Source organism: Procambarus clarkii, chromosome 60 (genome assembly GCF_040958095.1).
Source record: "Procambarus clarkii isolate CNS0578487 chromosome 60, FALCON_Pclarkii_2.0, whole genome shotgun sequence".
Classification (NCBI taxonomy): Eukaryota; Metazoa; Arthropoda; class Malacostraca; order Decapoda; family Cambaridae; genus Procambarus; species Procambarus clarkii.
This window is the reverse complement of record NC_091209.1, coordinates 19,859,610-19,887,580: the sequence shown is the minus strand read 5'-3', so window position 1 is coordinate 19,887,580 and position 27,971 is coordinate 19,859,610. Positions and strand designations below refer to the sequence as shown.

Here is a 27,971-nt window from a genome sequence, read left to right as displayed (position 1 = left end):
TTAATAGCTATCCAGATTTGTAAATTACTCACACTGCCAGCTGTTCATCGACCCCCTTCCCCAGCTAGCTCCTTTTTTCCTTTTCACTCACACCACAAACAAAGTTTTGTTTTCCATACATAACTTGCATGCATTTTTATTGGATTCTGATGTTATTTTCGAATTTCATTATTCTTTCGTGGATGCTTCACAGGATCTGTTGGTGTGAATATTTATTGTAAAGATCTGTCATCAATTACTGGTGGTCATTTTACTTTTGGAAGTAGTGTGGTGTGTGCTGCATAATCATGAGGGGCTCATTTTTCTCTCTGAACCATTTTCTCTGCTACTGTTCTCTCCCTAACACCCCCAACCACTTTCCACGTTAATTGCCGCTCCAGCCATTTGCTACCCCGCTCCACACCCCATTGGGCACTTACATTTGGGGCTTCCCCATACTGTGTTCTCATTGGTGAATTTGAATGAAATGCAGCTAGAATCGACACAGAAAGTCACTATAGCTGGGGAAACACACACTCAGGTGGCGTGAATGGTAGAGCAGTGCTTGTTTGGTAAACAGACTGCTGGCCTCGGGTCGGACTTGAGGAGTAGAAGGACTCCCAGAACCCTATCAAGCAGGTATCAAGCCTCACTTGCCATGAAATGCCTTTGGTTTATTCTGAAATGACCTTCTCCCCCCCCCCTTAGATATTGAATACTTGTCGTCCATATGCCGCTTAACCTTCCATCTATAATACTGGTGTATTGTATGCAGGGTATTTGTTATGCACATTTGTTGTGCTAAAAAAATGCTTCTTTTTGGTAAATACTGTACTGTACTTTATTGTACAGTATTTTATAAGCCACCTCACTGGCTGTTTTAGCCTTAGCACCTTAAAAAAAAATCGTGTTAATTCCTCTCCTTCAGCTTTTTTGTTTATTCCAAGTTGTTTTAATATTCTTGGTCACTTGTTAATGACCACAGTTTAACGTTCTTTATCGTTCAGTTTTGAGGCACACGTTTAATAGTATGGCTTGTGCAAATTATCCACCCTGATGCCACTTTATGAAGTTATACCATATTACCAGAAAAAAAATGAAATACTGTATTTAAAATGTTGAAAAGCTTGAAGTGATTTATTATAATAGTTATTTTGTCTCCATAGAGTACTATATTTGTTATAAAAGTGTACATTAAACGATGAAATTCCATCGTAATGGGTGCGCTATTTAAGGCTGCGAAGTACAGTAGTTGTGTCCTGGGCCATGTACTTTATGGGTATGACAGTTCTTACTGGTTAACAATTATAGTCAGGTCTCCTCCTTCCTCTCTCCTTATTGTTGTTGTTCTTCAACGCCATTTTGTTTACATGATTTGGTGGGTGTCTAAACAAAAGCATCAGAATATTCAGGAAAAGGAGCCAAAGAGAGAGTTTATTAGCCACCCAAGCCACAAATATGAAAATTAAGGTGGTGTTGACGTTTCAGTCTGCCCTGAGAGGGACTGAAACGTACGTCAGTTGCCTTATTTTCAGACTTGTGGTTGGGTGTCTAATTTTCAGCCCCATTATTGTGACCTATTGTCTGGAAAATGTTTAATATTATACATTAATATAATGGGTTAGCCCCCTTATTTACTTTGAATTCTGATGTTTTCATTTTTATTCAGCCCATAAGGAGTATTGATGAAATTGTCTACATTATCTAATAGTTTAATGACTTTACTAATAATTGAAATAAGTTTTTCTCTTTTTGGATTAAAGTAATTTCACTTTCCTTGAACATGATTTGCTTATTTATTATATTTTACTCATTTTTGTTTGGTGTTTCAGTGAAACAAATGAGAGAGCAGTAGACAATAATGCCTAGCTGAGCCTAAAAACTTTCCTGGTGTAGGTTGTAAATAGTCTTCACATTAGAATGGAAGCTTGTTACTTTAGCCGATTTTCTAATGGAATTGGGGACACACACATAAGCAGTGGGCAAGAAATGCATTTCATGGTTGCAGTTGTTAACACTAACAAAAAACTAACCATAAATTTATACTTAGTCATCAACATAGATGTTTTAACTACTGAGGAAATTTGTTTGCATGATGTTTGAGAGTAATGGATTCTATCAGTTTATATGAATTGACCTGCTCTCGCCAGGAGGGAGAGAGGAAAAACTAAATGAAGCTTTGTAAATATCATCAGTGTTGATCTCTTATTATAGGAGTGTTTTAGTGTTAGATAAAACCTTAAAAAATGTTTTAGAATACAAAAGGCCAGGTGATGTATGAGAAAAAGTACTCACTTTTACCCCGTCTTCTCCCTCACCCCAGCCCATGCCTTCGACTATTACGGTAAGTGTTAGTTTTCTACGTGGAACTCTACTCTACTCTCTCTCTCTCTCTCTTTCCCGCCCCCCCAAATATAAATAACTAAAAGCAACAACAACAACAACAACAACTTTCCTTATAACCACACAGTTTCTGCTCATCCTCGGCTGTAGCTTTTTCTATCCTAATTTCATTTTTTTGTTTTTGTTTTTTAGGTTTTTAAGTTTTGGTTATAGCTCCTTGCTTGCTGTGTGTAACTAGTTGCAATGTAATTTTTTTGTTTTGTTTTTATCTTTAAATGCCATAATGGGCATGTTGGCATTTGTAAGTAGAGGTTAAAAGACTTTTAAGTATTTATAACGATGAGCTTTGTCAAGTGCCGGGTTTGTAATTGTAATGAATGTTTAGTGTGTTGTGCCGGTGCTTTTTCCCTGCCTTCCTGCTTGTTTGGCCTTCAACGTGCCTTCCCGAGTGCCCTCTACCGAGCAGTTGTTCATGGAATAATTGTTGTTTAAGGAACGCTAAACAAGTTTTGTTTGGTGCATTGATTGATGTGCCTGCTTGCTTAGATGAGTTGTGTTTTATTTAGTTTTAGCCAATTATGTACTGTATTTGCGGGACCCTGTGACCTCATTAGACAACCCATGGACTTGACCTCCCCCCGCTGACTTGTACAGTGAACAGTTTCCTCTACCTTTACCCAATGTGTACCACCACTCTGAGGTTCAATAGACTCTGACTGAAAGACGCGTGTAACTTGGCCTTTCACATTTCAGTATTTTGCATAATTTTAATTTGGTTTTGGCTGACATTTCTTTTAAGTTTTCAATTGAAAATTGAAGATAGACAAAATTAGTTATTTTTATTGCTGGCTTTTTTTCAATTCTGAATTGTATTTTCACTATGCACACACAAATGCATCAATGTCATTTTAAATAAAATTGAAAGACCATGAAAAGTTTTGGGGTATTTGGTTTTTACACACACATTAGTTGTATTGAAAAATATCAAGAAATTTTCCCGATTCCATTATACCCCAAAATATTAACACACACACGACCTACTAGACACTTTCCCTCGTAGAACTGAATGCCTAGATAACAAGGAGCAGCAGCCATCCGAATCGTGCTCGACTCTGCTACTAAAAGTTCATTTCTCCGTGAGAATATTGAGCCGTCGTAGCCAAGTTGAGGAGGCATGACGGATGCTGCGTTACCTTGGGTAGTAGAGACCAAGTAGAACCCCAGGCTTACATCTCCATAGCCATGTCAGTGTAAATTCAGTGTGTAGCTTCTACCTGCCTGCATACCCTTTGAACCCATGTGTTTATTAGTGTTTGGAATACATTATTTTGAGCAATGTGCTTTACAATTTTTTTTTTTTTTAGTTAATTTTTTTCATTGTAACTGAAACAAAAGTAACGCGTAACTTTTGAGAGCATTTCCTGCCATACGTGAATCTGTGTGCCACCAGTTTATTACTATTTATTTTTCTTTAGAATTTGGTTAGATATATTTTTTAAATTGATTTTTTGTTTTTGTTTTGGTCTTGCTCACTTTTTTTGCATTTTTGCTTGATTAGTCATTTTCTAACTGGCCCCCACTCTTAAATGTTGCCCCAGATACACACAGCTTTATTAGCCTCTAGGAGTCTTTGCATGACTGTCGAAAATGTAGACACTGTACAGGTGAATTATGCAGATAAAGTGCCGTCTGTCAATTTTTGTCAGTAAAGCACACGATGCATGAACGTTTAGGTAAATATGGATCTGAAATCTGTGGCAGGTGTACTGTACAGTATATCCATGTCTTACTGATTGGCACACACATTATAAGTTCTCTGTTCCAGTGATCAGGACCCAAATTCTGGACTATTATGGCACTAATGAAAATAATAATGTAGCAAGTTAAGAAAGAATTTCCTTTTTAAAAAGTATATGGGCTTGCTCATAATTTTTCATAATTTGGGCCTGCACCCTAGTGTCCCAGTACTCTGAAGAAAGATTTCTTTATAGCGACAGAAAAATAGCTTTGGGAACCACAATAATGGATACAGAACCTTTGCTTCTTTCCTGGACATACGAATATCAGCCGAACCTCATAGTTTTGCGGGGTAGTGGCCTGTTGTCTCGGTTGAGTTCCTACGGGTTTACGAGTCTTGGTTGCACTGTGGATTTATTCGCAATGATTGTTTGAGTAGGCCCTTGGTCTAAATTTGTTTTTTTTTTCTTTTTTCCCAATTCTAGGAGATGGAATCTTAGCTCAAATTCGATCTAAATACCACAGTATGCGTAAGTAAGAGTATGGTTTGTGAATTTTCCCTGATTGTTAATTCTTTTCAATGTACAGTATTGCTTAGTTGCTTGATAACCTGTGTTGAGGTAGAAAGGCATTAAAGCCGTCATCATGTAGCTTGGGCTGTCAAGGAATGAAGACAAATGCTTGTGTCAACTCATAACAAGTTTATAAGCGGATGAATTGTCACAGCTGTAGTTAATTTATTTTTATTTTTATTTATTTGTTATTTTTGTTGATGGATGCAGTAATGAAGTTGCTGTTACAAAAAAAAAAAAAAAAAAAGTTGGGTAAATGACTGCTTGTCACTGAATAATTCTTCAGTTTAGTGAGTTGTAGCTTATTAATTTCTCCAAATAAGAGGTATATGGAATTTAATCTGCTTGTTAAGATTTACAAGTGGTCCACTCCTATTCCATAAGGTTCTGTATCCTAATGACTGCCGTCGCTTGTGTACTCATGTCGTCATTAGTTTGTGCAGTCTCGTTATAGTGCATGAGGCATGCCCCAAAAAAACCAAACAAGGTAACGAGTAATGTTCTCATGTTCTGTCCACGTAGGCTTGTTCAAAGCTGTGAGATGCTATCGACTTGCACGTTATCCTTCAATCATTGGCATATATTTTGTCTGATATTCACTGTGCCATGTATGTTTAATATGCTTCGAAAAAGGAATTGTAGATTAAAATTAACACTTTTAAGATCCTGTTGTACTGCTGGTTTTCCAATGTTAGAAAATAATGATTAACACTTAAAAGTTTTTGATCAAAGGTTAACATTTGAGAGTTGTTTTGTGAACTGATGTGGCTGTGAGGATGTTCGCTAACGGCCCACCATGGAGGTAGACTGACTTGGTCTTTTTTTTCTTCCCCCCACTCTCTCTTATACCCAGACGAATATAATCTAAACCCAGCGCTAGAATGGGATGATGAATTCACAGGTAGGTCCCATGCTCGTGGCTGCTTCTGCTGCTGATGTTAGTCATGTATGCTGGCTTCGCTTTCTTGTTCTCTGCTCTTCCAATATGTCTGCTTTTCATGTTTGTTGCTCCATGTCCCCATTATAATTTGTAAATATTATGTGTTTTATTTTCAAATGTTTGTGGAATGTATAGGTGATCAGTGCCAAAATTCTTGGTTCTCTCAACAAATGCTAACCCAAAAAACTTAATAATTATAACAAACTGGAAGCAATTTCCAATGGGCTGAGAGTGACCAATAGATTTGTTGCACAAGCAGACTCTTTTTTTTCAATTGAAACTTTGCACCAGTATCATTTATTCATATATTGCTTGTCCTTTTTTTTGTACCACCAAACTTTATTTTTTTTTTCAACTTGCTTGATGCTTTTGTTTTGACCTTGCTTGTTTTCTCAATTGACGTGACTGACGCTGCAAACTGTAAAGCCTAGACTAGACCACTGGTTATCGCAGGCTATTGTGTTGTACTGATGTTGTAACTTGATATCAGGGCTAGATGATTAATACAGGTACTGTGTAAGAAGGACCTTTTTAAAAAACAACCTAACTTGTTATTGCTTGGCCTTGGTGAATGGGAGATTTATAGCCCCCCTCAGAGTAGTGTACGAGGAGCTAGAGATTAATGTAAATTGCTTTTACTAGCGTACGATTGTAATGTTATAACGTGTAATGAGGAGGCCATTGACAAGCCAGGGATAATTACCAGGTAGGGTTTGATCTTGCTAGTCCCCAGTATGGGGGGACTTGTATGGAACACAACCGTAAGCATGTACTTAGTGTTATAATGGTGTCACTAAATAATGAGGTCTGCTCCATGACTAACTCTGGAAGGAACGTACATGGTGGCATCATTGCTTTGGTGCAAGCTTGTTAATAATGCTTCATTTAATTGTTCTCCTCTGCCACTATAGCTTAACATTTAAAGTACACTTCTTGCACCATAAGCACTAATGGCATCACCTATAAGAAAATTCTTTTTTCATTTACTGTACTAAGTAATATGGGAAAGTCCCATAGCTGCATTGGACAACTCTTTCTCGTCAATGTGTAGAGGAGTGCATGCTTACTTGTTTTATTATTTATTTATTTTATTTTTTTTTTTTTTGGTACAGTAGTACAGAGGTACATTTCAGTTCCCACCTTGGAACATGCGTTCACTTTTACGTATGCTCGTTGATTAGCTTGTTACAGTGGTGTTGGCTTGGATATAAAGTAACCTTTGGATCTTGCACCTTTCTGTTAATAGTGTAGAGATTTTTTTTCTTTGGAGAGATTCTGGAGATGTTGTTAGGTATCAATATGTACTTCAGATAACTGTCAATATTTCATCTTTATTGACAGTATTTGAAATTAAGATAATAAATACCTTTTCTTGTATTTTGATTTGGTACAGTAATAGCATTTAACAAATGAAGACATTGGTATGCATTATGCTTATTTTGAGAAAAAAGGTAAAAATATTTATACAATTATAACTTTGCTCTCATACCCTTATTATGTTTATCAATGATTACTGCTATTGTCGATTTATTTCCTTTCATTGTGCAAATTCTTAACTGTAGTGATGCTCCCACACATGTATATAGTATATTTTCCCCCTCAGGTTAATGCTCCTGTATTAACCATGAATTTAGGCCCCTAGTCTATAGCTTGTGAAATAATAGATGTGTTCTATATGTGCTATAATTGAGATACATCACAAGTTAGTGCAGGTAAATACAGCCCTGTGAATGATGTTTGCAAGAATGGTAAACACTATATTAAGACAAGGAAAGATATTTATTATGTTATAATTATATATGTTTTGTCTAACTTTCATAAATTGACTAGTTTTATAATTCTTGGTGTGTCGTTAATACGCAAAATTGCCAATTTTTTATCTTTCGGTGTGTGTGTGTGTGCATATGTCATTGAAAACTGTTTATGTAGTCACTTTATTAGTAGGGAATATGCAGCCATTAGATAGATAGCTCTTTGTGTTCCCCCCACCTAGCCTTTTACATGCCTAAGTTGATGTGAGTTTAACGTGTATTTTAAAATAGGTGTTGATAATATTTTTTTTGTGTATAATTCGGCACATTTTGTGGACTCCAGTTACTGCATTAATGCGAGAGTGTATAATGTATTTGTGTGCGTAAACACGGATTAAAAATCAGGGTTTTTCTTGCTAATAATTGTTTAGTTATAAAATGTTGGTATGCAATTAACTTAGCAGGAGAGAGATTATGCAAAATTTGGAATTTTATTTTTCTGCTCATTTTCCTGTAGGTTTTCATGGCTGTTAATGCACTTATAATATTATTGAGTAAAGTATAACATGCACATTCTGATGACAACACATGTCATATGATACTGTTTATATTGTACGTCTCATAAGTATATTGAGCTTAATAGGTTGTGTGTTTAGCAAACCATGTATACCAGAACCCTGCACGACTTCAAATAAGTTGTCACCTATGACTTTTTACATTTCTGGTGGTGCTTTGGAAACCTAGTAATATTTGGTCCTGCAGCTTCTAAAGAATATTACATTTAAGCCCACCATAAAATATGGAAAAAAAGAGTAAATTTATTGATAATGAAGTTGTTACATATTGTGACATCTGCTTAAAAATTCCTGATGTAGACTTTTGCAGGTCGTGTACGGTGGGTGGTGTTGATGCCGACACCCCACTGTATTGGTTCCGAGTTTATGGGCTTGTGGTGTTTGACACTTGTACCATGATTCAACCTGCTTCCTTTTTTCTCTAGGCCAGCTTTGGTTCGCTTGGCATTTTATGCTCCGTTTAAGCTATACCAACTGGCACATTCTTTTCCTTTCCGAGTTTGGGGGGTTTATTTAGTTCATTTGGGGCAAGTGTAAATTACTTGGCCCCCCTCATGTTTGGTTCCTTGATGTGGTTAGGGGGCTGTTGTGCACCACCTGTGGGTAGTTGTAGGTGACTTATACTTCCCTCTCCTGCCTACTGGGGTGGTGCACAAGTGAATTCTGCCCAAGTGGCTTTGCCACCCATGGGTTCACCTTGCATGGAGATCATTACATTCCCCGTTGTTCCTTCATCTGGTCATTGAGGCTACCCAGTGGCTGTAGCCTCTGGGAAGGCAACACACTTCCTTGGTGAGGGAATAGGAATCAAATGGGAGGTTCAGTGAGGCCTGCCTGAATTGTTCATCTGGCTTGTGCACCTGGTTAGACACTGGGTCTAGTGGGCATTGCAGGGCCAGTTTTCCTATCAGTTCCTGGGCTGCCATTCAGACCCTTCAGGGGTTACCTGCATGTACTCTCCTTGTTACCTTTGAGGATGTCCGTGTGCTTGTACTTTCCCTGGTTGGGCTCTGTGGTAGATTTGGATGCAAGGCAGTGAAGTTCAATTAATGTTTCTTTTTTTATGTTCATCTCAACACATCTCTTCTTCCATTTAGGCTCGTGGGGGTGGGCGACCAGGCCCCTCCCCCCCCGGAGTTGGAGTATGATGGAAAATCGGGTTCCACTGCTCCGGCTCCGTTGACCCAAGTCCGAGCTTTGTCATTGACTCCCTGTTCTGAGTGTCATCATATCCCAGCCACTTCCTTGCCAGGGACGTCTCCCAAGTCCCCAATGGTGATTGACTGACTAGGTATCTTTACATTGAAAAAAGAAGTTAGATTGAGAAAATTGAGGAAACCTGGGTAGTGTCAAGTGAGAGTATGAACTGGTAGCAGTGGTTCAAATTGGAAAAATACTGAAGAAATTGAAAATAAGAGTAAATGGGCATCTTATAAATGTGTTATTCAGGTAATTTTGTGCAGTGTTTTTGTATTGGGTCCAGTGCAGTAGTAGTTTTGTATACTCACATTCTTGCTAGAGACATTAACAAGGATTAATGAGTGCCAGGAAGGCAAGTAAAAAATAGTTTCATCTCTTTTTTTTTTGGGGGGGGGGGGGGAAGTGTCATGTCCCTCTTTGCAGTCTTGTTTTGGCCTATCTCCCTTTTTGCAGTCTTGTTTTATCTAGGCTTGAGGGCCTAAATAAAGTTTAGTCCCCTCTCTTTTTCTGAGGCTTCTTTTCTCCCTACTCTTAATTAATTATATTTTTGGATACCCATGTTTATTGCTCAATTCAGCCTTGTGGCAAGCTATTATGGTCTTGTTTCATTCAGCATTATGGTCAACTGGGCCCACGTCAGGTCTTTCTCTGACGCTGTCGTCCCACGTACGTTCGGTGACTTAAGTGGAATCTTGCAGGGGTAAAAGGTATCATGGCCTACTCTGCTAAGCTTTGCCAACTTGTGAAATATGTGAATTGAGCAATCTTCATCATATGGCACAAAACTAATACTGCAATTTGATGCTTGTGCATCATCAGAATGGAAGAGCAAGTTTGTGGACAAGGCATGTCACGTCAACAGAACTAGAGATATTAATGGATCGGCTTCAAGGTTGTCAGTTTGAGTTGATGTCCCATCATCTTTTCATATAAGCAAGGCTTTAAATTTTGCAAAATGTTGCAACTTGAGTGCATGATTTGTGTACTAATGGTACTGTCATTTAATTTAATTTTTACATTAGTCTGAAAAGATGTGCATTTTATTAAATAAAAATACATTTAATGTCTGAGTTTGGCACGTGGAAATACAGTAAAAATGCCTTCGGTTTGAAGGTAATACAAATGATTAGACCACTTGTGAAAATAAGTAATATGTATACTTCAGTTTACCATCTAGAATCTGTTAGTTATTTTTCTGAACTGGTATTAAACTTAGTAAATCTACACCTTACTTAGAATGATCCAAAAATGAGCTGTACATTAATATGTTATGCAAAGAAAAGTTAACAAATTAGTATTAATATCGTTAATTAACACTTTCGCTCACCCCGCGCGCCACCCCTCGACAGGGCGATATGGGCCCCAGAGTGTCACGGAAGCGCGCGTTAATTCCGAAAAGTGTATACTCTCTTCAACTTTGTCACCTCAATTCTCCTTCTACGAGATTAAATTTGGTATCATTGTATTCGCAATAAAATTCTCTACAGCACTAAATGCATATAAACTCCAAAAGCCCGGCTAATTACCCGCAGCAAACAGAGAAAGTGCGAACGAGTTACCCGGGAGCGCGCAAACGGGATAAAATGTTTTCACTATTTTCACTCTGGTCACCTCAATTTTTGTCCTAGGTCTTTCATTTTGGTCTCAATGGGTTCGTAATAAAATTCTCTAGAGGAACATTAGCCTATAAAAAAAAAAACCTGGTCACGCTCCAACCGCCGACGAGTTGAAGACGGGCCACGTGTTAGCCGTGAGTGAGTGCTCAGAGGCCTTCCTGCTACACTCCCAATTCCTACCCTTTTCAAGCCTTTCTTTCGCAATTTTCTTCCTGGAAGGGCCTTGTTCATGATTACTATCCATCGTGGAGTAAGCGTAGATAGTTTCTAAAGCCGCAGTAAGAAATATAGCCACGGAAAATAGCCGAAATGATCACACGTTTGAGATGCGAGGGGAAGCGACATTGGTCACAACAGTGGAGCAAAGACAATGGGCCCACGGCGTGTGCCAAGCAGCCTGAGGGCGACGAGGCTCAACAAAGAAAATGGGAAGACATCGGCGCACATTTTAAAACCAGTCCCCCAAAAATCGGATAAAAACCTGATTTTTGGCGAATTTTTAAAGTGGATGACGCAATGCTGCGTCATCCCCGGCATTACCGCCAGTAAACGGATGACGCAATGCTGCGTCATCCCCGAGCGAAAGTGTTAATAATGGCTTGTCAAACAGTATAGTTTGTGCTAATTCAGTCACTTCAACTGTTATGTACCAGAGTTGAACAGCTAATTCAGTCACTTCAACTGTTATATACCAGAGTTGAACAGCTAATTCAGTCACTTCAACTGTTATATACCAGAGTTGAACAGCTAATTCAGTCACTTCAACTGTTATGTACCAGAGTTGAACAGCCAAAGTATGCTAAGAGTTTTTCACATGGGGTGGTAATCTTTTTGCAATATTTCATATTTGATGCTGGTTGCAACTTCCTCAAAGTTACAGAAATAGTCATTTTATTGTCATAAAGATACTAGTTCATTTAAACAAATATCATTGCCATATACAGTACAGTGATGTAACATATTTCCATTAAAGGACTTTTCTGGAGGAGGTGATTGGTGGCTTCCTGTAGCTAACACCGAGATAGATCCACATACGCGCGCACGAGTTGCAACGGCCCCAAGAGTCCTCTATAGCCTGTTGGAGACCACAGCCAGAACCTGATCCATTCGGAGGCAGAGAGAGTAGGGGATTGTTACGATCACCCTTATCTAAAAAATGAATGTGAAGCAGACAACTGTGTGGTTCACGGGGAAACAATAAATAATACAGCAAACGACTCTGCAAATGACACACTCGGTGGTCAGTTCGATCCCGTCTAGTTACAGATGGCCCACTGTTAGGTGGCAGCACCACCACTGAGAGCTCCTGGCACCCATGTCAACACAGTCACAGTTGAGAGGCAGGACCGAAGAGCCAAAGCTCAACTCCGCAAGAACAACTAGGCGAGTACTTCAGTCCCTTCAATGATGTCCAACTGTGTTGATTGCTGCTTGAGTTGCCAGCCTTAGCAAGTCCCAACGTTTTCTAGCCATGTTTGTTGGTTATCCTTTGGACTCGGTCCTGTTTGTTTTCACAAACATTTGTTTGCGTATTGTTTCCAAATAGTGTTTGCCTCGTTTGATAAGGGGTTACATATTACCATTGGAATGTATGGGCTGCAGATGGTCGAGTTGTTGGTATCCCTCATGTGTCATGGTGACAGTATGAAGTTCCTTGTCACCCCTTTTTGTTTCTTCGTCACTTATCTTCTGTTTTGATTCCTGTGGTTTTGTCCTTGTCTCTTTTTTTTTTTTTTTTTTTTTATCGGCATCTTATGCCTGATATTGTTGCCTCTAATAATTTAGCCTTGTTGGAGTTGCTTATGTTGGTGTTCAGTGTCGATACTACTGTACTTCAGTAAAGTTTTGCAAGTTGTCTTGTGTCTTCTTCCACCTCTGGCCTACTCACTCTCCTTTTGCAGTCTTAGTGTCGGGACTGGCTTTTGTCCCCTTGGTTCTTGGTCGCCCCTTTGGTCCGTGAAGCATTTTTTTTGTTGGCCCTCACTTCTGGTTTTCGGGATGGGGAGATTCATGTTCGTCTCCGAAAGTGGGGGTTCTGTTCCTTCAGCACTGGTGGCCAGTTTCTGCATTTGCAGCCTTCTGTTTTCTTTTGTGGTGAGGAATGAAACAGTTGGTTTCTATATTTTTTATTTAATTCTTGGTTTGTTGACCAAACCCCACACTAGAAAGTGAAGGGACAACAACTTTTTGGTCCATCCTGGACCATTCTCAATCGACTTGAGAATGGTCCAGGACGCACCCAAACGTCGTCATCCCTTCACTTTCTAGTGTGGGGTTTGGTCAGCATATTTCTGCCACGTTATTGCGACTTCTCGTCTGCATACAGTAATTCTTAGTTTGTTTGGCCAGGGGAGCATCACTTGTTGGATTGTGGATGTTCCTCGTTATTTGCATTCCGCATGGACTACGTACTTTGGGAAAGGCATTGTTCATTAATCCTGTTTTCTTGGTTCCCTGTTCCAAGGTTTATCTTTCTCAGATTGTTAACAGTGCTCCCTAATATGTCTTGGGCAGATAGCTGCATTTAGGGGTTTTGTAGGTCTAACAGGAGGCCCTGGTAACTTGTTACCTGGTTAGTGTTCCTGGTTCCAATTGGTCTTGTATTGCACTCAGTTTGGTTTCCTGCATTGTCTTCTTGAAGGGTTTAGTTTTTGCTCTCCCCCAACTCCTCCCTGGTAAGTTCACTTCCTTATTGTTTATGATAGTTGGTTACAGGGATCCGTCACTCATCCCCTCAAGATAACCAGCATTAAATGTTATGAAATGCCTCATTCTGGTTAGCCCTTGGTATCTCCCTGGGCTCCTACCACTCCCCCTACCAGATGTCTGTGGTCTTCAACTCCGTACTGAAGTGTGTTGACATAGAAGCCAGCAGCTCCCAGTGGTGCTGCCACCTAGCAGTGGTAAGCTGTAACTAGAGGCGAGTCAAACTGACGACCGAGTGGATCGTTTGCGGAGTCATTTGCTGCTTCACTTGTTTCACCGTGAACCATGCAGTTGGCCGTTTTGCTTCGCCTACTATCTGGATATTTCCTTGGCGAAGGCGATTTGTAACATTCCCCTGCTCCCTGCACTTCTTTTGAGTGGATCAGGTTCTAGCTCTGGTCTCAAGTAGGTTATAAAGGACTTCTAGGACTGATGTGACTCGTGTGGTGCTATTTCGGTGCTAGCTGCTCATGCGGAAAGACATGTTTCACTGTGTTAACGCTGTTTTTTTTTAAGCTTTGGCAATATTGGATATTTTAAGATCCCTCATTTTAAAATGTTTAATTTTTGACATTTTTTATTGAAAGACCTAGCTGGGTTAATTTGATAAAGAGACTAGCAAATGCTATAATTATCAAATGTCATGTGGTCCAGTTCTAGCATGGCTGGAATTGTGTGGTTTTAATGTGAAATGCACTAACTTGTTACAGCTATTTTTAGCATTAGCATAGCAACCTCCCCCCCCCCCCTTCCTTGTAGTCTCTCATGGAAGTACTTTGTGTCACATACACACACACATGTGGCACACAGTAAAAAAAATGTAAGTGTTTACATATATGGCTAATATTTTTTTTATGTCCATTTGTTTAAATAATAAGAAAAAAAATCTCTACTCTTACTATTTATTTTCTGAGATCTCTAATGATAAACTATCTGATGTAAACCTTTTGGTACCTTCTCAGTTGGTAAGTGAATGTTCTGGGATTCTTAAGTTTCTCTTCTATATACTACATTCTTGTCAATATTGCATATTTATCTCAAATCTCCCCCCCTGTCACCTTTACAAGATGGCCCATGTTTGGCAGAACACACCTTTTGCCTCTTCGTACAGCACAGTATTTAATAGTATACATGTTTGCTCTTAAATTATCACTTGTAGTATTCAGCTTTGTCCATATCAAATTGAACATTTGTGAAATATTTTTGTTTTTTTCATATAACATTGCACTCCTATTTATTTTGTTTTTTCATCTGATGTAAAGTCATAATTCTTCTAAGTATGCTAAGCTACTATTATCAAGCTGTTAAGATAGGCACTATAGGAAGTGTTGCACAATCCTAGGTATTTTTAATTAGTTGAAATGTTTACAAATATTTTGCCATGCTTTGCTACCTTTAGTTACGGAGATTCATGGATTTGTGACTGTTAGCTAGTTGTGTAATAGAGCATTGGAAGTTGGTGCAGACTTATTTACCATGTAGTTCTCACCTATGATGACCCGCAAGCTGAAGAGGAGGACAATTCACTGACCATGCTGGATACACCGCCAATATACGGAGGGGGCCATAACCGTCACCTGCCGCCAGGGATACTCCCCACTGGGATGCCTACGGTGCAAGATGTAAAGCCAGCATTAGCAACGGAAGCAGAGAAGAAAATGGAAGAAGAGAAGCCACAACCACGTAAGTGTTTCACCTTGGAACTCTGGTTTGATTTGAAAGTTTTTTTCAATTATTTTATTTTTAAGTCTGGTGTTTATATGAGTTTGCATGAACGTGAAAGTTTCATACATTATTTAAACGAGGGGCTTCACATTTAAATATTGGTGATTATTAAGCTTGCCTAAAATAAAAGAGGATAGTCTGTAAATAAAATCAAACTATCTATGGATATGATTACAATACCAAACACTGAAATACTTTAAAAGTTTTAATTTACAGTTCTGTACGTCAGTATATTCTACACAATTATTTATGTAAATTTTATATTTTTCATTAGGTTAAAAACACTTAACATTATATGATGGGCCTTTATAATTTGGACACGAAAACACAAACGAATGACGATCAGGCAGTTATATTTTATCGAAAGTAACGAGCCCTAGCTTGTAAGAATTGTAGCCTGCTGATTGCTCATGAATTATCATTTTGGTACCAGCACGAGAATTGTCAGACGAAGAGAAACAGATGCTGATGATGACGGAAGAATTTCACAGTTTCTTTGATCGTACCACACGTGTTATGGAACGAGCCTTGGCTGAAGATGCCAACCTCTTTGTGGATTATTCACATGACTATGAAGAGGATGGAGAAGCGTATGTAATTCTTTTTTTTTAAGAACTACTAAATTCATGTATACAGTATGCAGTAGTACAGGTACTATATACAGGTATATAAATATGTTAGCCCTGTTTAAGAGATTTTAGTTAGAATTGAACCTAATCTTGGTCTATAATTATATTTTAAATTTATATACATTTATTTTTTTCTTAGAAATGAAAATGGCGGAATAAAATTGTCTTTGAATCGGTGGTTCTTCGATGAGAGGTGGTCTCGTAACCGTTGCATCACGTGCATGGATTGGTCCCCTCAGTACCCAGAACTGTTAGTGGCAAGGTAAGGAAAATTGACACTTAAATTAGACATTTAATTTCCATTTTTTTTCTGCTACATCTGGTATGTAAGAGGGAGCATTTTTTTGTTCATATATGAAGGTAAACTTTTACTATATTCCCTTGCTTCATATGCAGGGATAAATCTTCATCTTAATGTCTGTGGGTTTATCCGTTACTTTTGTTATTGGTGGTGTGCATGTGTGTGTGTGTGTGTGTGTGTGTACTTTGTATTTTCCAAGAAAATAGTAAGGATTAGGTGTCTCACTGTAAGGAACAGGAAACCTGAAATTCCTTAGAATTTCCAGGCATATGATAGATTAAAATAAAAAATTTCCTCTGTGAGATCGGCCCATAGTGTGTGAAATATTAGGGCGTGAATGGCAGCATTCTTAATATGACTAATCATGTTTTAAATTATTTTCATTGATGCAACATTAAAAGAAATGGGTAGAGCTTTGGGAAAGCTATCAAGGATATTTAACCACTGCACTGCTCATAGTATCTTAAGGTGTTTGAAGGGTGGTGCAAACAAGTTTTGAATTTAGCAATGTTTTAATTTTTTAATTTCACTCTGTGAAATTAGAGGAAACAGCTGAAGCAAAGTATTTTCTTGTCTTAAAAAAATAGTTTCACAAATGCCTCCAGGTGGTATCTCGGTTACAACAAATCCATCACTAACGAATCAGAGTTGGTCCCATATAGTTCACAAAATCAAAATTGCGCTATACACTGTACATGGAAATATTTTTCCAAGATGGTCGATTGCAGTTCAGTACCTCATTAAAAGAAACCGTTTGATTTGCAGCCAAAGTTGAATGAATCAACAGGTTATGATTCTCTGTCTTCGCTCACTTGAAAACTTTAATATTTGGCCAATTCCATTGTTCACTCTTTCACAGGTTCTTAAAATACTTTAAATAAATAAATGAATGATATAGATGCGTCTTGTGTTAAATAGTTTTCTTCTCGCCCAAGTGCTTATTACCAACTTCAGAAATTATTGGAGGTTTGTGTAAATCATTGTACTTGGTGTTAATGACAAGACCACACACTAGAATGTGAAGGGACGACGACATTTCGGTCCGTCCTGGACCATTCTCAAGTCGATTGTGAGAATGGTCCAGGACGGACCGAAATGTCGTCGTCCCTTCACATTCTAGTGTGTGGTCTTGTCATCATACTTTAGCCACGTTATTGTGACCCATCGCCTACTTGGTGTTGTTATACGTTGACTTTCCTCAGCTACAACAATAATGAGGACTCTCCACACGATCCTGATGGTGTTGCTCTAGTTTGGAACACCAAGTTCAAGAAGGACACGCCAGAATATATCTTTCACTGCCAGTCCCCTGTAATGTCTGCTACTTTTGCCAGGTAAATACTATTTATTGTTTGTGGCTTACATACCAGGCTTAGTTTGTTCAACTTGAGTTCACAATTGCACATTTATTCGTCTTTTAAATAAATATTTTATTTATATTTTATATTTTAACCCAAGGATATTTTAACCCTTGACTAATTTTGGCTGAAGAATATTATCTACTCAATATTTGTCAGTATAGCATGTTCTACCAGATTTTCATGAATAAATTTGAAACTTAGTAGGTATTATGTATTATCTCTCAAATATGTGCTTTCTTGATTGCTAGGTCAGACAAGATGATCTTGAATAGAGATCAGACTTAAAATATTTAGTGGGTTTTCTGCACCTTAGGTAGATTCTAAGAGCAGCCATTACTATTATGTAGTTCTTAAAGTGCTAGACGTTTCTCGTGTGAGGAACTACAATTAAAGAAATAGCAGTAATATTTGTGAAATATTTCAGTTTATATACTTGGTAATATGTACACAATTCTTTGAATACAATTCTTTCAACAGGTTTCACCCAAATCTTATCATTGGAGGTACTTACTCAGGGCAGATTGTTTTATGGGATAACCGCAGTCAGAAGCGAACTCCAGTTCAACGGAGCCCCCTCTCCGCCTCTGCTCACACTGTAAACAATAACAGATTTAATACTGTACCTTATGAATTTGTACCAAATATTTCACGTTTTGCATATTGACATTCTATTGGAAAGGAAACAATTCACCTATGCCAGTGTTGTGCAACTTTGTACATTGGCATAAAAAAAATATGACATTTGAGCATTCTTTGGTATGTTTTATGGATATTTAGAGTGGGAGTGTTGACGTGATCTCTCTCTTTGTTTAGCATCCAGTGTACTGCATGAAGGTTGTTGGCACACAGAATGCTCACAACCTGATCAGTGTGAGCACCGATGGTAAGATGTGCTCGTGGTCCCTTGACATGCTGTCACAACCACAGGTTAGTGCTCAATACTTATAATAATATAATAATAATTTTATTTAGGTAAGGTACATACATAAAGAGATTTTACAAAGTTTGTTGGCTTTATAGATAGAGCTAGTACATACAATGCCTAAAGCCACTATTACGCAAAGCGTTTCGGGCAGGTGATGAAGCAGGTGGGTGACTTCTTGCTTATCGATATTATTGAGTTGTGAACAGTGGTGAATTTGAGACAATACATTAAATTTGTTAATCTTTGTAAGCAGGATAATAACAAAAATTAATTAAATGGATAATATGGTAGAGGCAGATGATGTGGATTATGGATGGTAAGTGTTAGGGTAAAGCACTAAACCTGTATGACGATGTAGCACATTGATAAATGGTAAGAGTGAAACTATATATATGAAAAAACAGTTGGGGGATGAGGTCAGAGTTTGGAAGAGCTCTGGTCGGGAGTAATGTGTCATGACGGAAGATAGTTAGAAACGGTAGAAAGAGTGACGGTAGAAACTTTGTTGATGGTTTAAAGTTGTTATATTTGGTCTTTGACACATCCTTCATCATCATTAAACTTTGAAGCAGATCTTTTCAAAATACCAGTCACCATTAAACCTTTATATTTTAAGGAGTCTATGGAACTGCAACACAAACAATCCCGGGCTGTTGCTGTAACTTGCATGGCCTTTCCACATGGTGATGTCAACAACTTCATCGTAGGATCAGAAGAAGGAGCAGTCTTTACTGGTGAGTGTTTGTGGTTCATACATTATGCCATCAGGTTTTCTGAGCTTCTACATAAGTTACCAACCACCTGTATGGAGTAGGAGAATTTCCTTGCATCTCTCTTGACTCGGTTGTGTATTAAACTCCACCAATGCTCCCTCTTACTACATCATTTCAATTTAAATAGGCTGGTCTTGTATACATTGTCTATTCCTCTCAGTAACTTGTGTGTATAGGGATCATGTCTCCTCTATTTAATTTTACAGCTGAGATCTCAGAGTTCTATCACTAATTTTGTTGCAAACCTTTGCATTTAATGAGGTTTCCTCCTGTGCTTCATAAGGTGTGGTCTCCACACACGCTTCACACTAGCTGCTGCCTCCACCCCCATGCACTAGTTGTTGCCTCCGCCCTTCACATGTATCACCACCTACTCGTTGTGTATTGTAAAGGAATATTTGTATTCACATTCTCTTGCTTGGATAATAGACTAAGTAACTGTAGTGCTAATGAAAGCAGTGCTAGAAACAAGGACATTGGTAAAGAAACCTATTGTAATTTTTTCTTTGACAGTACTAAATGAACAGATCTTCCAATCTCCCACATAATGTCTAGTAATCTTGTGCTCAAATATTAAAATTAAGTGTGTTTGGTATAAAAAGTTAAGCTCTGCATACTCTCTGTTGCAGACCTAATTAAAAAAAAAATTGGGTACTAACCAGAAGGTCTTAAAATAGTCGTGTTAGAACAGTTGCATTGTTAGAATTAAACAAGGTTTACAAGTTAAGAATATAACCAAATCTACTCCAGCGGAAGTTGGACTACATTAACGAGGTAATACTCTCCTTGCGACAGCTTGCCGCCACGGAAGTAAAGCCGGTATCGTGGATGCCTATGAGGGGCACCAGGGTCCTGTGACGGGCATAAGCACCCATTCAACCCCTGGTCCCATCGATTTCTCTCATCTCTTCCTCACTTCTTCCATTGACTGGACAGTCAAGTTATGGTCAGTGAAGGTAAGTGTCTGGTGGTGAACGTTGCTGAGCTCTTGCATTCTGCTCAGTTTGTATGTTGTTTGTTTATAAGATGATGTAGCCATAAAACTTATAAGTTACTGAATTCACAAAATATAGAAAAAGATTTTGAGGCATAACACTAGGCTAATGGTAACTGCTGTATTACTAATTTGCTTTTCTTAATTGAATGCTTATTGCTTAGATAATACAAAATTTATATATTTTTATAGCATACATAAATTAAGAAGATAATTTGCACAAATTTTATTTCTTTATACAGTTATCACTAATGAGCTTTACTCGACTGCTATTGGCAATAATTAACTTCAAATTGTATTTAAAAGCTATTTATTTAGCAACTTTGGGTCTTTGTTGTGGTAAGCTTTGAACCTTACATATTAAAAGCTTCATTAATGCTTTAATAAAATACAAAAATAATTTGTTTACAAGATGAACATAAGTTGTGCACAGCATTCATAATATCTACATCTTTGGGCCCCCTGTAATATGCTTCATTTTGGGTACAACTAAAGCTAACAATTGACAAAAAGATGCAGACATTAGAGCAACACTTGTTATAACTAGACAATAATAGCCATAGTACATGGATTTATGTCATGTCTGAAAATGTGAATCCTGTTTGATTAAATACCTCTTGAGCAGCCTGTCCTCGGAGGAAATCCCCTCAGGGGAATGGATTAGAAACGACTACATAATTGGTGCTATTATCTACACTATCCTGGGTTACATTAGGTTAAGGTTTTGTTAGGTTAGTTTTCATTATGTTTGATTATGTTAATATGATTTATTATTGACGATAATGTTGTGGAATTCAAAAACTGTTTCAGGGTGCCTGCGAATTCCGTTTACAGAAAACCAAATTCTTCAAATAAAACGTTTTCAGCATACACTTTATATTTTAAACCAACTATTTCTATTACATTAAGGTTATAACTAGAGAATGATCTCTGTTTACGGCAACAGTTCATTTGCCAGCTTACGTGTAGACTATTACTGGAACAGTAACATGCTTTCAGACCCTCGCAAATATCTCGATAACTGTTCAGGTAGTTTGAGGGGGAGTTGTTGTTTTTCTCATGGTAATAGATTTAGTTTGAGGATGGGCTGTCTTGAGAGGTGGCCGTAGGATGCGAAATACTCCACCGTATTAAATTATTTTAAAAATTAACATTTTTAATATTCAATTAGTAATTTTGTTTGATTACAATTCTTTCTTTGAGTTTATATACTCCTGTATGTCAGCGGGGGTAGGAAGAGATGTAAATATGCCGTTAAATTTTGTTTAAATCGGCTTGAATATATTTTTTCCAAACAATTGAAGTTTTTAAAACTTAATTTCCATATCAAACACTTATTCCTGTCCTCACATTTTCTAAAACAGTGACATAACATGATACTCTATAAACACATACATGTTTTATCATTTGATTTATCTTGTGTATTATGGAGCCTTTCTTACACGTATGTTTTGCATCTGAGCTTCATATTAAGAGCGTTACCGCCTTTTCCTTTGTTTCTCCAGTGGGAAGGTAACGGCACAGGAAAACTTTGCGAAAGGGAATAATATTTAACAGGAGCAGCTGTTGATGCATGATTTTATGTTCATATTTGTAACCTATGTTTTTCTTCTGCTCTGTTCATTTTGGGATGCGATAGCATTGGTCAATGAAGGTAAGCTGAGGTGCACTCTTAAGAGCTTGTTATAGCTCGGTGCCGAGTCTCAGTGCTGTGTTAAGCATGGGTGTCCTTTTTTTCTCTTTTTTTGTCAATAAAAATAAATATATATATATATATATATATATATATATATATATATATATATATATATATATATATTTGAGTGAGGTGGGAGGGAAGGATGATGTGGCATTAGAGGATATTAATAGGGTATTAAAAGTATCAACACAAGACAGAACACGAAACAATGGATATTGAATAGAAGTGTTTGTAGAAAGCCTATTGGTCCACATTTCTTGATGCTTCTATATTGGAGCGGAGTCTTGAGGTGGGTAGAATATAGTTGTGCCGTGTCGCGTCTGCACAACTATATTCTACCCACCTCAAGACTCCGCTCCAATATAGAAGCATCAAGAAATGTGGACCAATAGGCTTTCTACAAACACTTCTATTCAATATCCATTGTTTCGTGTTCTGTCTTGTGTTGATACTTTTAATACCCTATTAATATCCTCTAATGCCACATCATCCTTCCCACCTCACTCAAATGTAATGCCACATCACCCTTCCCACCTCACTCAAATATATATATATATATATATATATATATATATATATATATATATATATATATATATATATATATATATATATATATATATATATATATATATATATATATATATATATATATATATATATATATATATATATATATATATATATATATATATATATATATATATATATATATATATATATATATATATATATATATATATATATATATATATATATATATATATAATTTTTTTTTTTTTATTTCTAATACATTTTTAATTATAGAATAATAGCTTTTCCATAATATTGTATGGATTTTAGTATGAGAGTTTTTTTCCCCAAGGAATTTAATATGCTTTGGAAAAAATTAATATATAAATGAAATTTGAGGTTGCTCTATCTTCTACCATTTTTTAAATGACCCATATTAGCTGAGAGACCCTTGTTCTTAGACAAATAATGTAAATAGCTGCCATAGCATCCATATTAATTTAAGATAATTTTGTGGTTAGTTTAAATTATGCTGTGTGTGTGTGTGTATCTATGTATGTACTCACCGAGTTGAGCTTTGGCTCTTCAGTCCCCGCCTCTCAATCAACTGGTGTACAGTGTGTGTGTGTGTGTGTGTGTATATACATATATATATATATATATATTAATTAACACACACACACACACACGGGGGCCTCGTAGCCTGGTGGATAGCACGCAGGACTCGTAATTCTGTGGCGCGGGTTCGATTCCCGCATGAGGCAGAAACAAATGGGCAAAGTTTCTTTCACCCTGAATGCACCTGTTACCTAGCAGTAAATAGGTACCTGGGAGTTAGTCAGCTGTCACGGGCTGCTTCCTGGTGTGTGTGTGTGTGTGTGTGTGTGTGGTGTGAAAAAAAAAAATAGTAGTTAGTGTACTAGTAAACAGTTGAGAGGCGGGCCGAAAGAGCAGAGCTCAACCCCTGCAAACACAACTAGGTGAATACACACACATTTGCATAATTTAAGCTAACTTGTATATTATATTATATTGGTATTATACTCGGTATTTTAAAAATATTCACTAAATAGCTTCTTGAAATATGATTTAATTTTTACAGATATAAACATTAACCCTTAATATTCTTCTCTGCTTATGCATGCTTGCTGCTTATGCTGGTTATTTGTGCGCAGTGTAGGACTGACTGACTCTTAACTTTGTCCTGGTGGCCATAATGTGCGACTGTCTCGCTTCTCAACACTTTAGGGTGATTGAAGTATAATTCTGAAGTCGAGACTTTATTTTTTTAATTATCTAAATTGCATTGTGAGCACAATTATAAAACAGGTGCAGTCATGTGAATGATTCAATTACTGCGTCAAGTCAGAGAAATTACTTTTCACCGTTTTGTTAGTGTTTTGTGTGCACATATTTTTATCTGGTGGTACAAATACAGTAGCAAGTTTCTTTCTCATTTTGAAACTAGAAGTGTGGGCTCTTATCCCATATTAATGAATACTTTCAACATTTTTGGAAGAAAATAATTGTAATGGAATTCAAATATTTTAATATATACAGTATATCGATGTAATATCAAGATCTTTCGATGTATGGTCATACGATGCATGGTCGTACTGTATTTTGATGAAGACGATTAAGTGAGTTTGAATTTGTATGCAGATTTATGGGCATAACACTTGCATTCTATAACTCCTAATTGAAGCCTTACTATCAAATATTAAATAGCTTCTGTTTTAATATTTAAAATCTTTCCATTCTTGCTTTTCATGTTTCATAGTTTATTTAAAGGTGTAAATATATGTAATTACTACTGCATTATTTTATATTTTATTTTTTTAATATTATAATTTCCTTAATCCTCTTGCAGTTAATGGAAATAAATGTTTATTCAAATCTAACAGAATTCTGAGAAGAAACAAGGTATATTAACCATGATTGTTAAACATACAAAATTATGTACTTCAATAGTTTTTATTAATACAGTACTCATTCAAGTGAAACTTCAGTTATAATTTTTTACTTTAACTCTACTCTATTAAATGTATCACAATTTAAAACAAAATGGCAATTATTGAATAACAATACACGATTACTGTCTATCATCATAACACTAACTGCAGTTGTGATACCAAATGATTGTGCTGTTTTTATTACAGGAAACCAAACCACTGTATTCATTTGAAGACAATGGGGATTATGTGTACGAAGTAGCCTGGTCACCAATCCACCCGGCTCTCTTCACTACGGTGGATGGCTCGGGGAGAATCGATCTTTGGAACCTGAATCAAGATACCGAGGTAATGACTGTTGCTGGTTTCAGTGATATGCTGAAGTACCTACTAGCAATAACTGTAATGATATCTTGTTTTCATCTTCATGCCTTAATACTTTTACATGTAAATTGTTCCTGATTATGTTGAGTAGTTTGTTGCTTGGTACTTCATGTGGGGTATTTCGGTACTCCATGTGGGGGAGCTTTTGTACTTCATGTTGGGTTACCTGGTTGATACCTGGTTGATGGGGTTCTGGGAGTTGTTCTACTCCCCAAGCCCGGCCCGAGGCCAGGCTTGACTTGTGAGAGGGTATTTCCTATGGGAGCATAAATTTCTAGATTTACATATTATGCCCCTCCAAAATATGCTGGTTGATGTGCATTCACAACTTAAATGACAGCTTTGAATGTGCATGGAAATCTTCATTTGCAAATTGTCAAGTTTTCTTTCACTCGTCTACAGATTTTTTAACATACTTTTTTTATTGCTGTATGGTGTATAGTTATTTTTAGATTTTCAAAATGTTTAACTAGGCATGAATGAATAAATTCATGCTAGATTCCATTCACTGTAGCTGAAAATTCATTGCAGAGGAAGATTGGCATCTTTTAATATTTTGCTTTAATTGAAATGATAGAACATGCTTTGTGCATTTTGTTCTTACAGTATTCTGATTTGGGAAAGGTAAACTTGGGAAAGGTAAATTTTGTAATGTTTTGTTGAATCTTTCCTTTAATTTTTCGTTTCCACACTCTCAACACGATTGCACTCAACTGGGCAGAAAGCACTCGATCAAGAGTTTAAGATTTTCTCCCGTTGTACTGGAGTTGCTGACTAGGTTGACTCATATCTGGCCATCCACCACCCTAAGATCACTAACTGTGAAGTCTCTTTTAACAAGAGTTTGACTGTATTCCAACAGATATATTTAAATTACATGGGCACAATCAATCAGCACAGGATAGTTCATGTGCTGAAATATCTTTGTATACAAATAGGGTGGGATATGTGTTCTAGGAATTCAATGATTTCAAGTTGCTGTAGGATTTGTGAGGAGTATACGGAGTACCTATGGTGTAGGCTGGAGGTTGTGGTAGTTATAGCAGTGATGTAGGCTGGAGGTTGTGGTAGTTATAGCAGTGATTTAGGCTGGAGGTTGTGGTAGGTACAGCAGTGATGTAGGCTGGAGGTTGTGGTAGTTATAGCAGTGATGTAGGTGGGAAAGTGTGTGTGGTTATGGTGGTGAAGGGTGCTTACTTTATAACTTCAGTTACAGGGCCAATGTATAGACATTTTTGTGCAGCTGCTTTTATTCATTTTCAAGGTACAGTATTGCTCAAATTTTATATTCCTTCACCCAATAATGTTGAAATGATTTAAAATCTGTTACTCTGGGATTACAAGGCCTAATGATCAGGCTGTGACTCGTACGTCAGGCTGCGAACAACCTGATTGATCAGGCCACCAATCAAGAGGCTGGGCCATGGGGATGTTGATCCTCAGAATCATTGACAGAACTGTACAAAATCCATAAATATGTAAACCTACCAGGAATACCTCATAAGTGGAGCTGTGTAAATCAAAATACACATAATATACAGTAATATTTTATCTGCAAATTTAATAGGTGATTATATATAATTGAATAATGTGGATTTAATTTTTTTCATTTCTATTATAGGTGCCAACTGCTAGCACAGTTGTTGAGGGCAGTCCAGCATTAAACAGGGTGTCTTGGACAAATTCTGGTCAACAAATAACAGTTGGAGATGACATGGGCAAGATCTGGATCTATGATGTTGGAGAGGTAAGAATGATTTTTATTAACTGTTTTCATTTTTTGTACTACCCCCCTCCCTTGCCCCTGAGTCCCACACCTTGACTGCCATCTCATTTTGGTCCCTTACTGGTCCCTTACAACACATTAAAGCCACATTTAATTACAAAAGAAGGAAACAACACAGAACTGACGTGCTGAAGCACCAGTTCAGAACCTTCACCAGAAGTGTAGGTTCACATATTAACCACATTTTTTTCACAGGTTCTTGAGCATGTAAGCTATGACTAAATAAATTAGAAGTACAGTAGTATCTTATCAATAAGTGCAAGTAAACAAAAATTAACATTTTTATTTTTAATATATTATAAATTGTCATGTTCTGTGTATTCACCCACGCTCAGAATTCACCAGAGTGAAGTGGATTAATTCTCCTGGAGAATTAGACTAATTTCTTGCCCCCTTCCCTTCCCCCAAAAAATTAAATGGTAAAATTAATAATTTCCTTCTATTTTTTTTAGCAACTAGCCTTACCACGTGCAGATGACTGGGCTCGGCTTGTTCACACTATGGGTGAGCTTAAGAACAACCAAGCTGATGATGACCAATCCACTAGACACTATGACTCGTCGTTTTCGTCGCTTACGTCACTTTCGTCGTCTCCTCTCAGATAAATTATTGCTTTGTTATCTATTCTGAATTATAGCCACTTAAATAATTGGTGTTAGGACATGATTATTAGTCTGCAATGATAAATAAGCAAGGGATATAAATTTAATTTTGTAATTTGCAAATGGGTTTACAATACCAATATTACAGTAAATCAGGCAGTGCTTGGAATTGTATTAGGGGTAAATTACGTAATAATGCACAGTAGTATGATGTTATTGTGGTATATAAAGGAGTATTTATTGATGTGAGGTGTGTAATTCTGGTTAGAACAAACTTTATAATCTCGATCGTGCAGGTCATACCCAGTATTGCATTGCTGGGTCTAACAGTATGAGTATACAAAGAAATCACACTAACGTGATGTATATCGATGAGAAAGTATGTTGGAGCACCGAGGCAACCTGAACCAATGATGAGGGTATCCCAGCTGTGCACCTTACACCATGTTGCAGTACAGGGGTAAGTTATGCTACTGTACCTGGTATTCCACTGAATCCACAGGAAATATAGAGACCAATACAAAATCCAATTCAAGTTTTACATATGACATGTACCCTGATGTAGGTAAATTCCAAGTTGTATAAGTTATACAATCTGGGATTTACCTACACCAGAGTGCATGGGGGTTATATGAAAACCTTGTGCTTGAGTAGAAGCCACCAAACTGATGTGGATTCAGTGGAATACCAGGTAGTATAACTTGTGCCATATCAAGGTACAGGGGTAAGGTGTGCTACTGGAGCATCCTTATCTCTGGTTCGAGTTCTTTCAGTGCTCCAACTATTTTTCTCAGTGTCATGAGTTTTGTGGAGTACCTCTGTTGAGAGGATTGTTATTTGCCAAATTTAATTAATATAAGCACAATTTAAATATTGAGCAGCCACTGTAAAATAAAAATACAAGTAGA

General features: G+C 37.2%; 1 protein-coding gene across 13 annotated transcripts; it reads left to right on the top strand.

Annotated features, from left to right (window-relative positions):
• The first annotated feature begins 116 nt into the window (after positions 1–116).
• On the top strand, positions 117–27,971 carry LOC138353990 (cytoplasmic dynein 1 intermediate chain 2-like). 13 transcript variants are annotated; one of them, XM_069307659.1, is made up of 14 exons: positions 1,088–2,323; positions 5,485–5,532; positions 14,926–15,102; positions 15,578–15,734; positions 15,913–16,035; positions 17,277–17,408; positions 17,913–18,030; positions 18,249–18,362; positions 18,977–19,094; positions 19,929–20,089; positions 21,767–21,781; positions 24,499–24,639; positions 26,297–26,422; positions 26,914–27,203. In XM_069307659.1, exons 1-14 carry the CDS (start codon positions 2,257–2,259, stop codon positions 27,064–27,066), a joined length of 1,650 nt encoding a protein of 549 aa, XP_069163760.1. In that variant the 5' UTR covers positions 1,088–2,256; the 3' UTR covers positions 27,067–27,203. The 13 variants fall into 13 exon arrangements, with proteins under 13 accessions (XP_069163763.1, XP_069163760.1, XP_069163758.1 ...); XM_069307657.1 differs by having other exon boundaries at positions 14,902–15,102; XM_069307664.1 differs by lacking the exon at positions 1,088–2,323 and adding an exon at positions 4,550–4,589.

Excerpts from the sequence above, each read along its gene's own strand:
- LOC138353990 (XM_069307657.1), top strand. The coding sequence starts at position 2,257 with ATGAGAAAAAGTACTCACTTTTACCCCGTCTTCTCCCTCACCCCAGCC. Across the intron at positions 18,031-18,248 it reads TCTCCGCCTCTGCTCACACT|CATCCAGTGTACTGCATGAA; the intron begins GTAAACAATAAC and ends CTCTTTGTTTAG. Across the intron at positions 26,423-26,913 it reads GGATCTATGATGTTGGAGAG|CAACTAGCCTTACCACGTGC; the intron begins GTAAGAATGATT and ends TATTTTTTTTAG.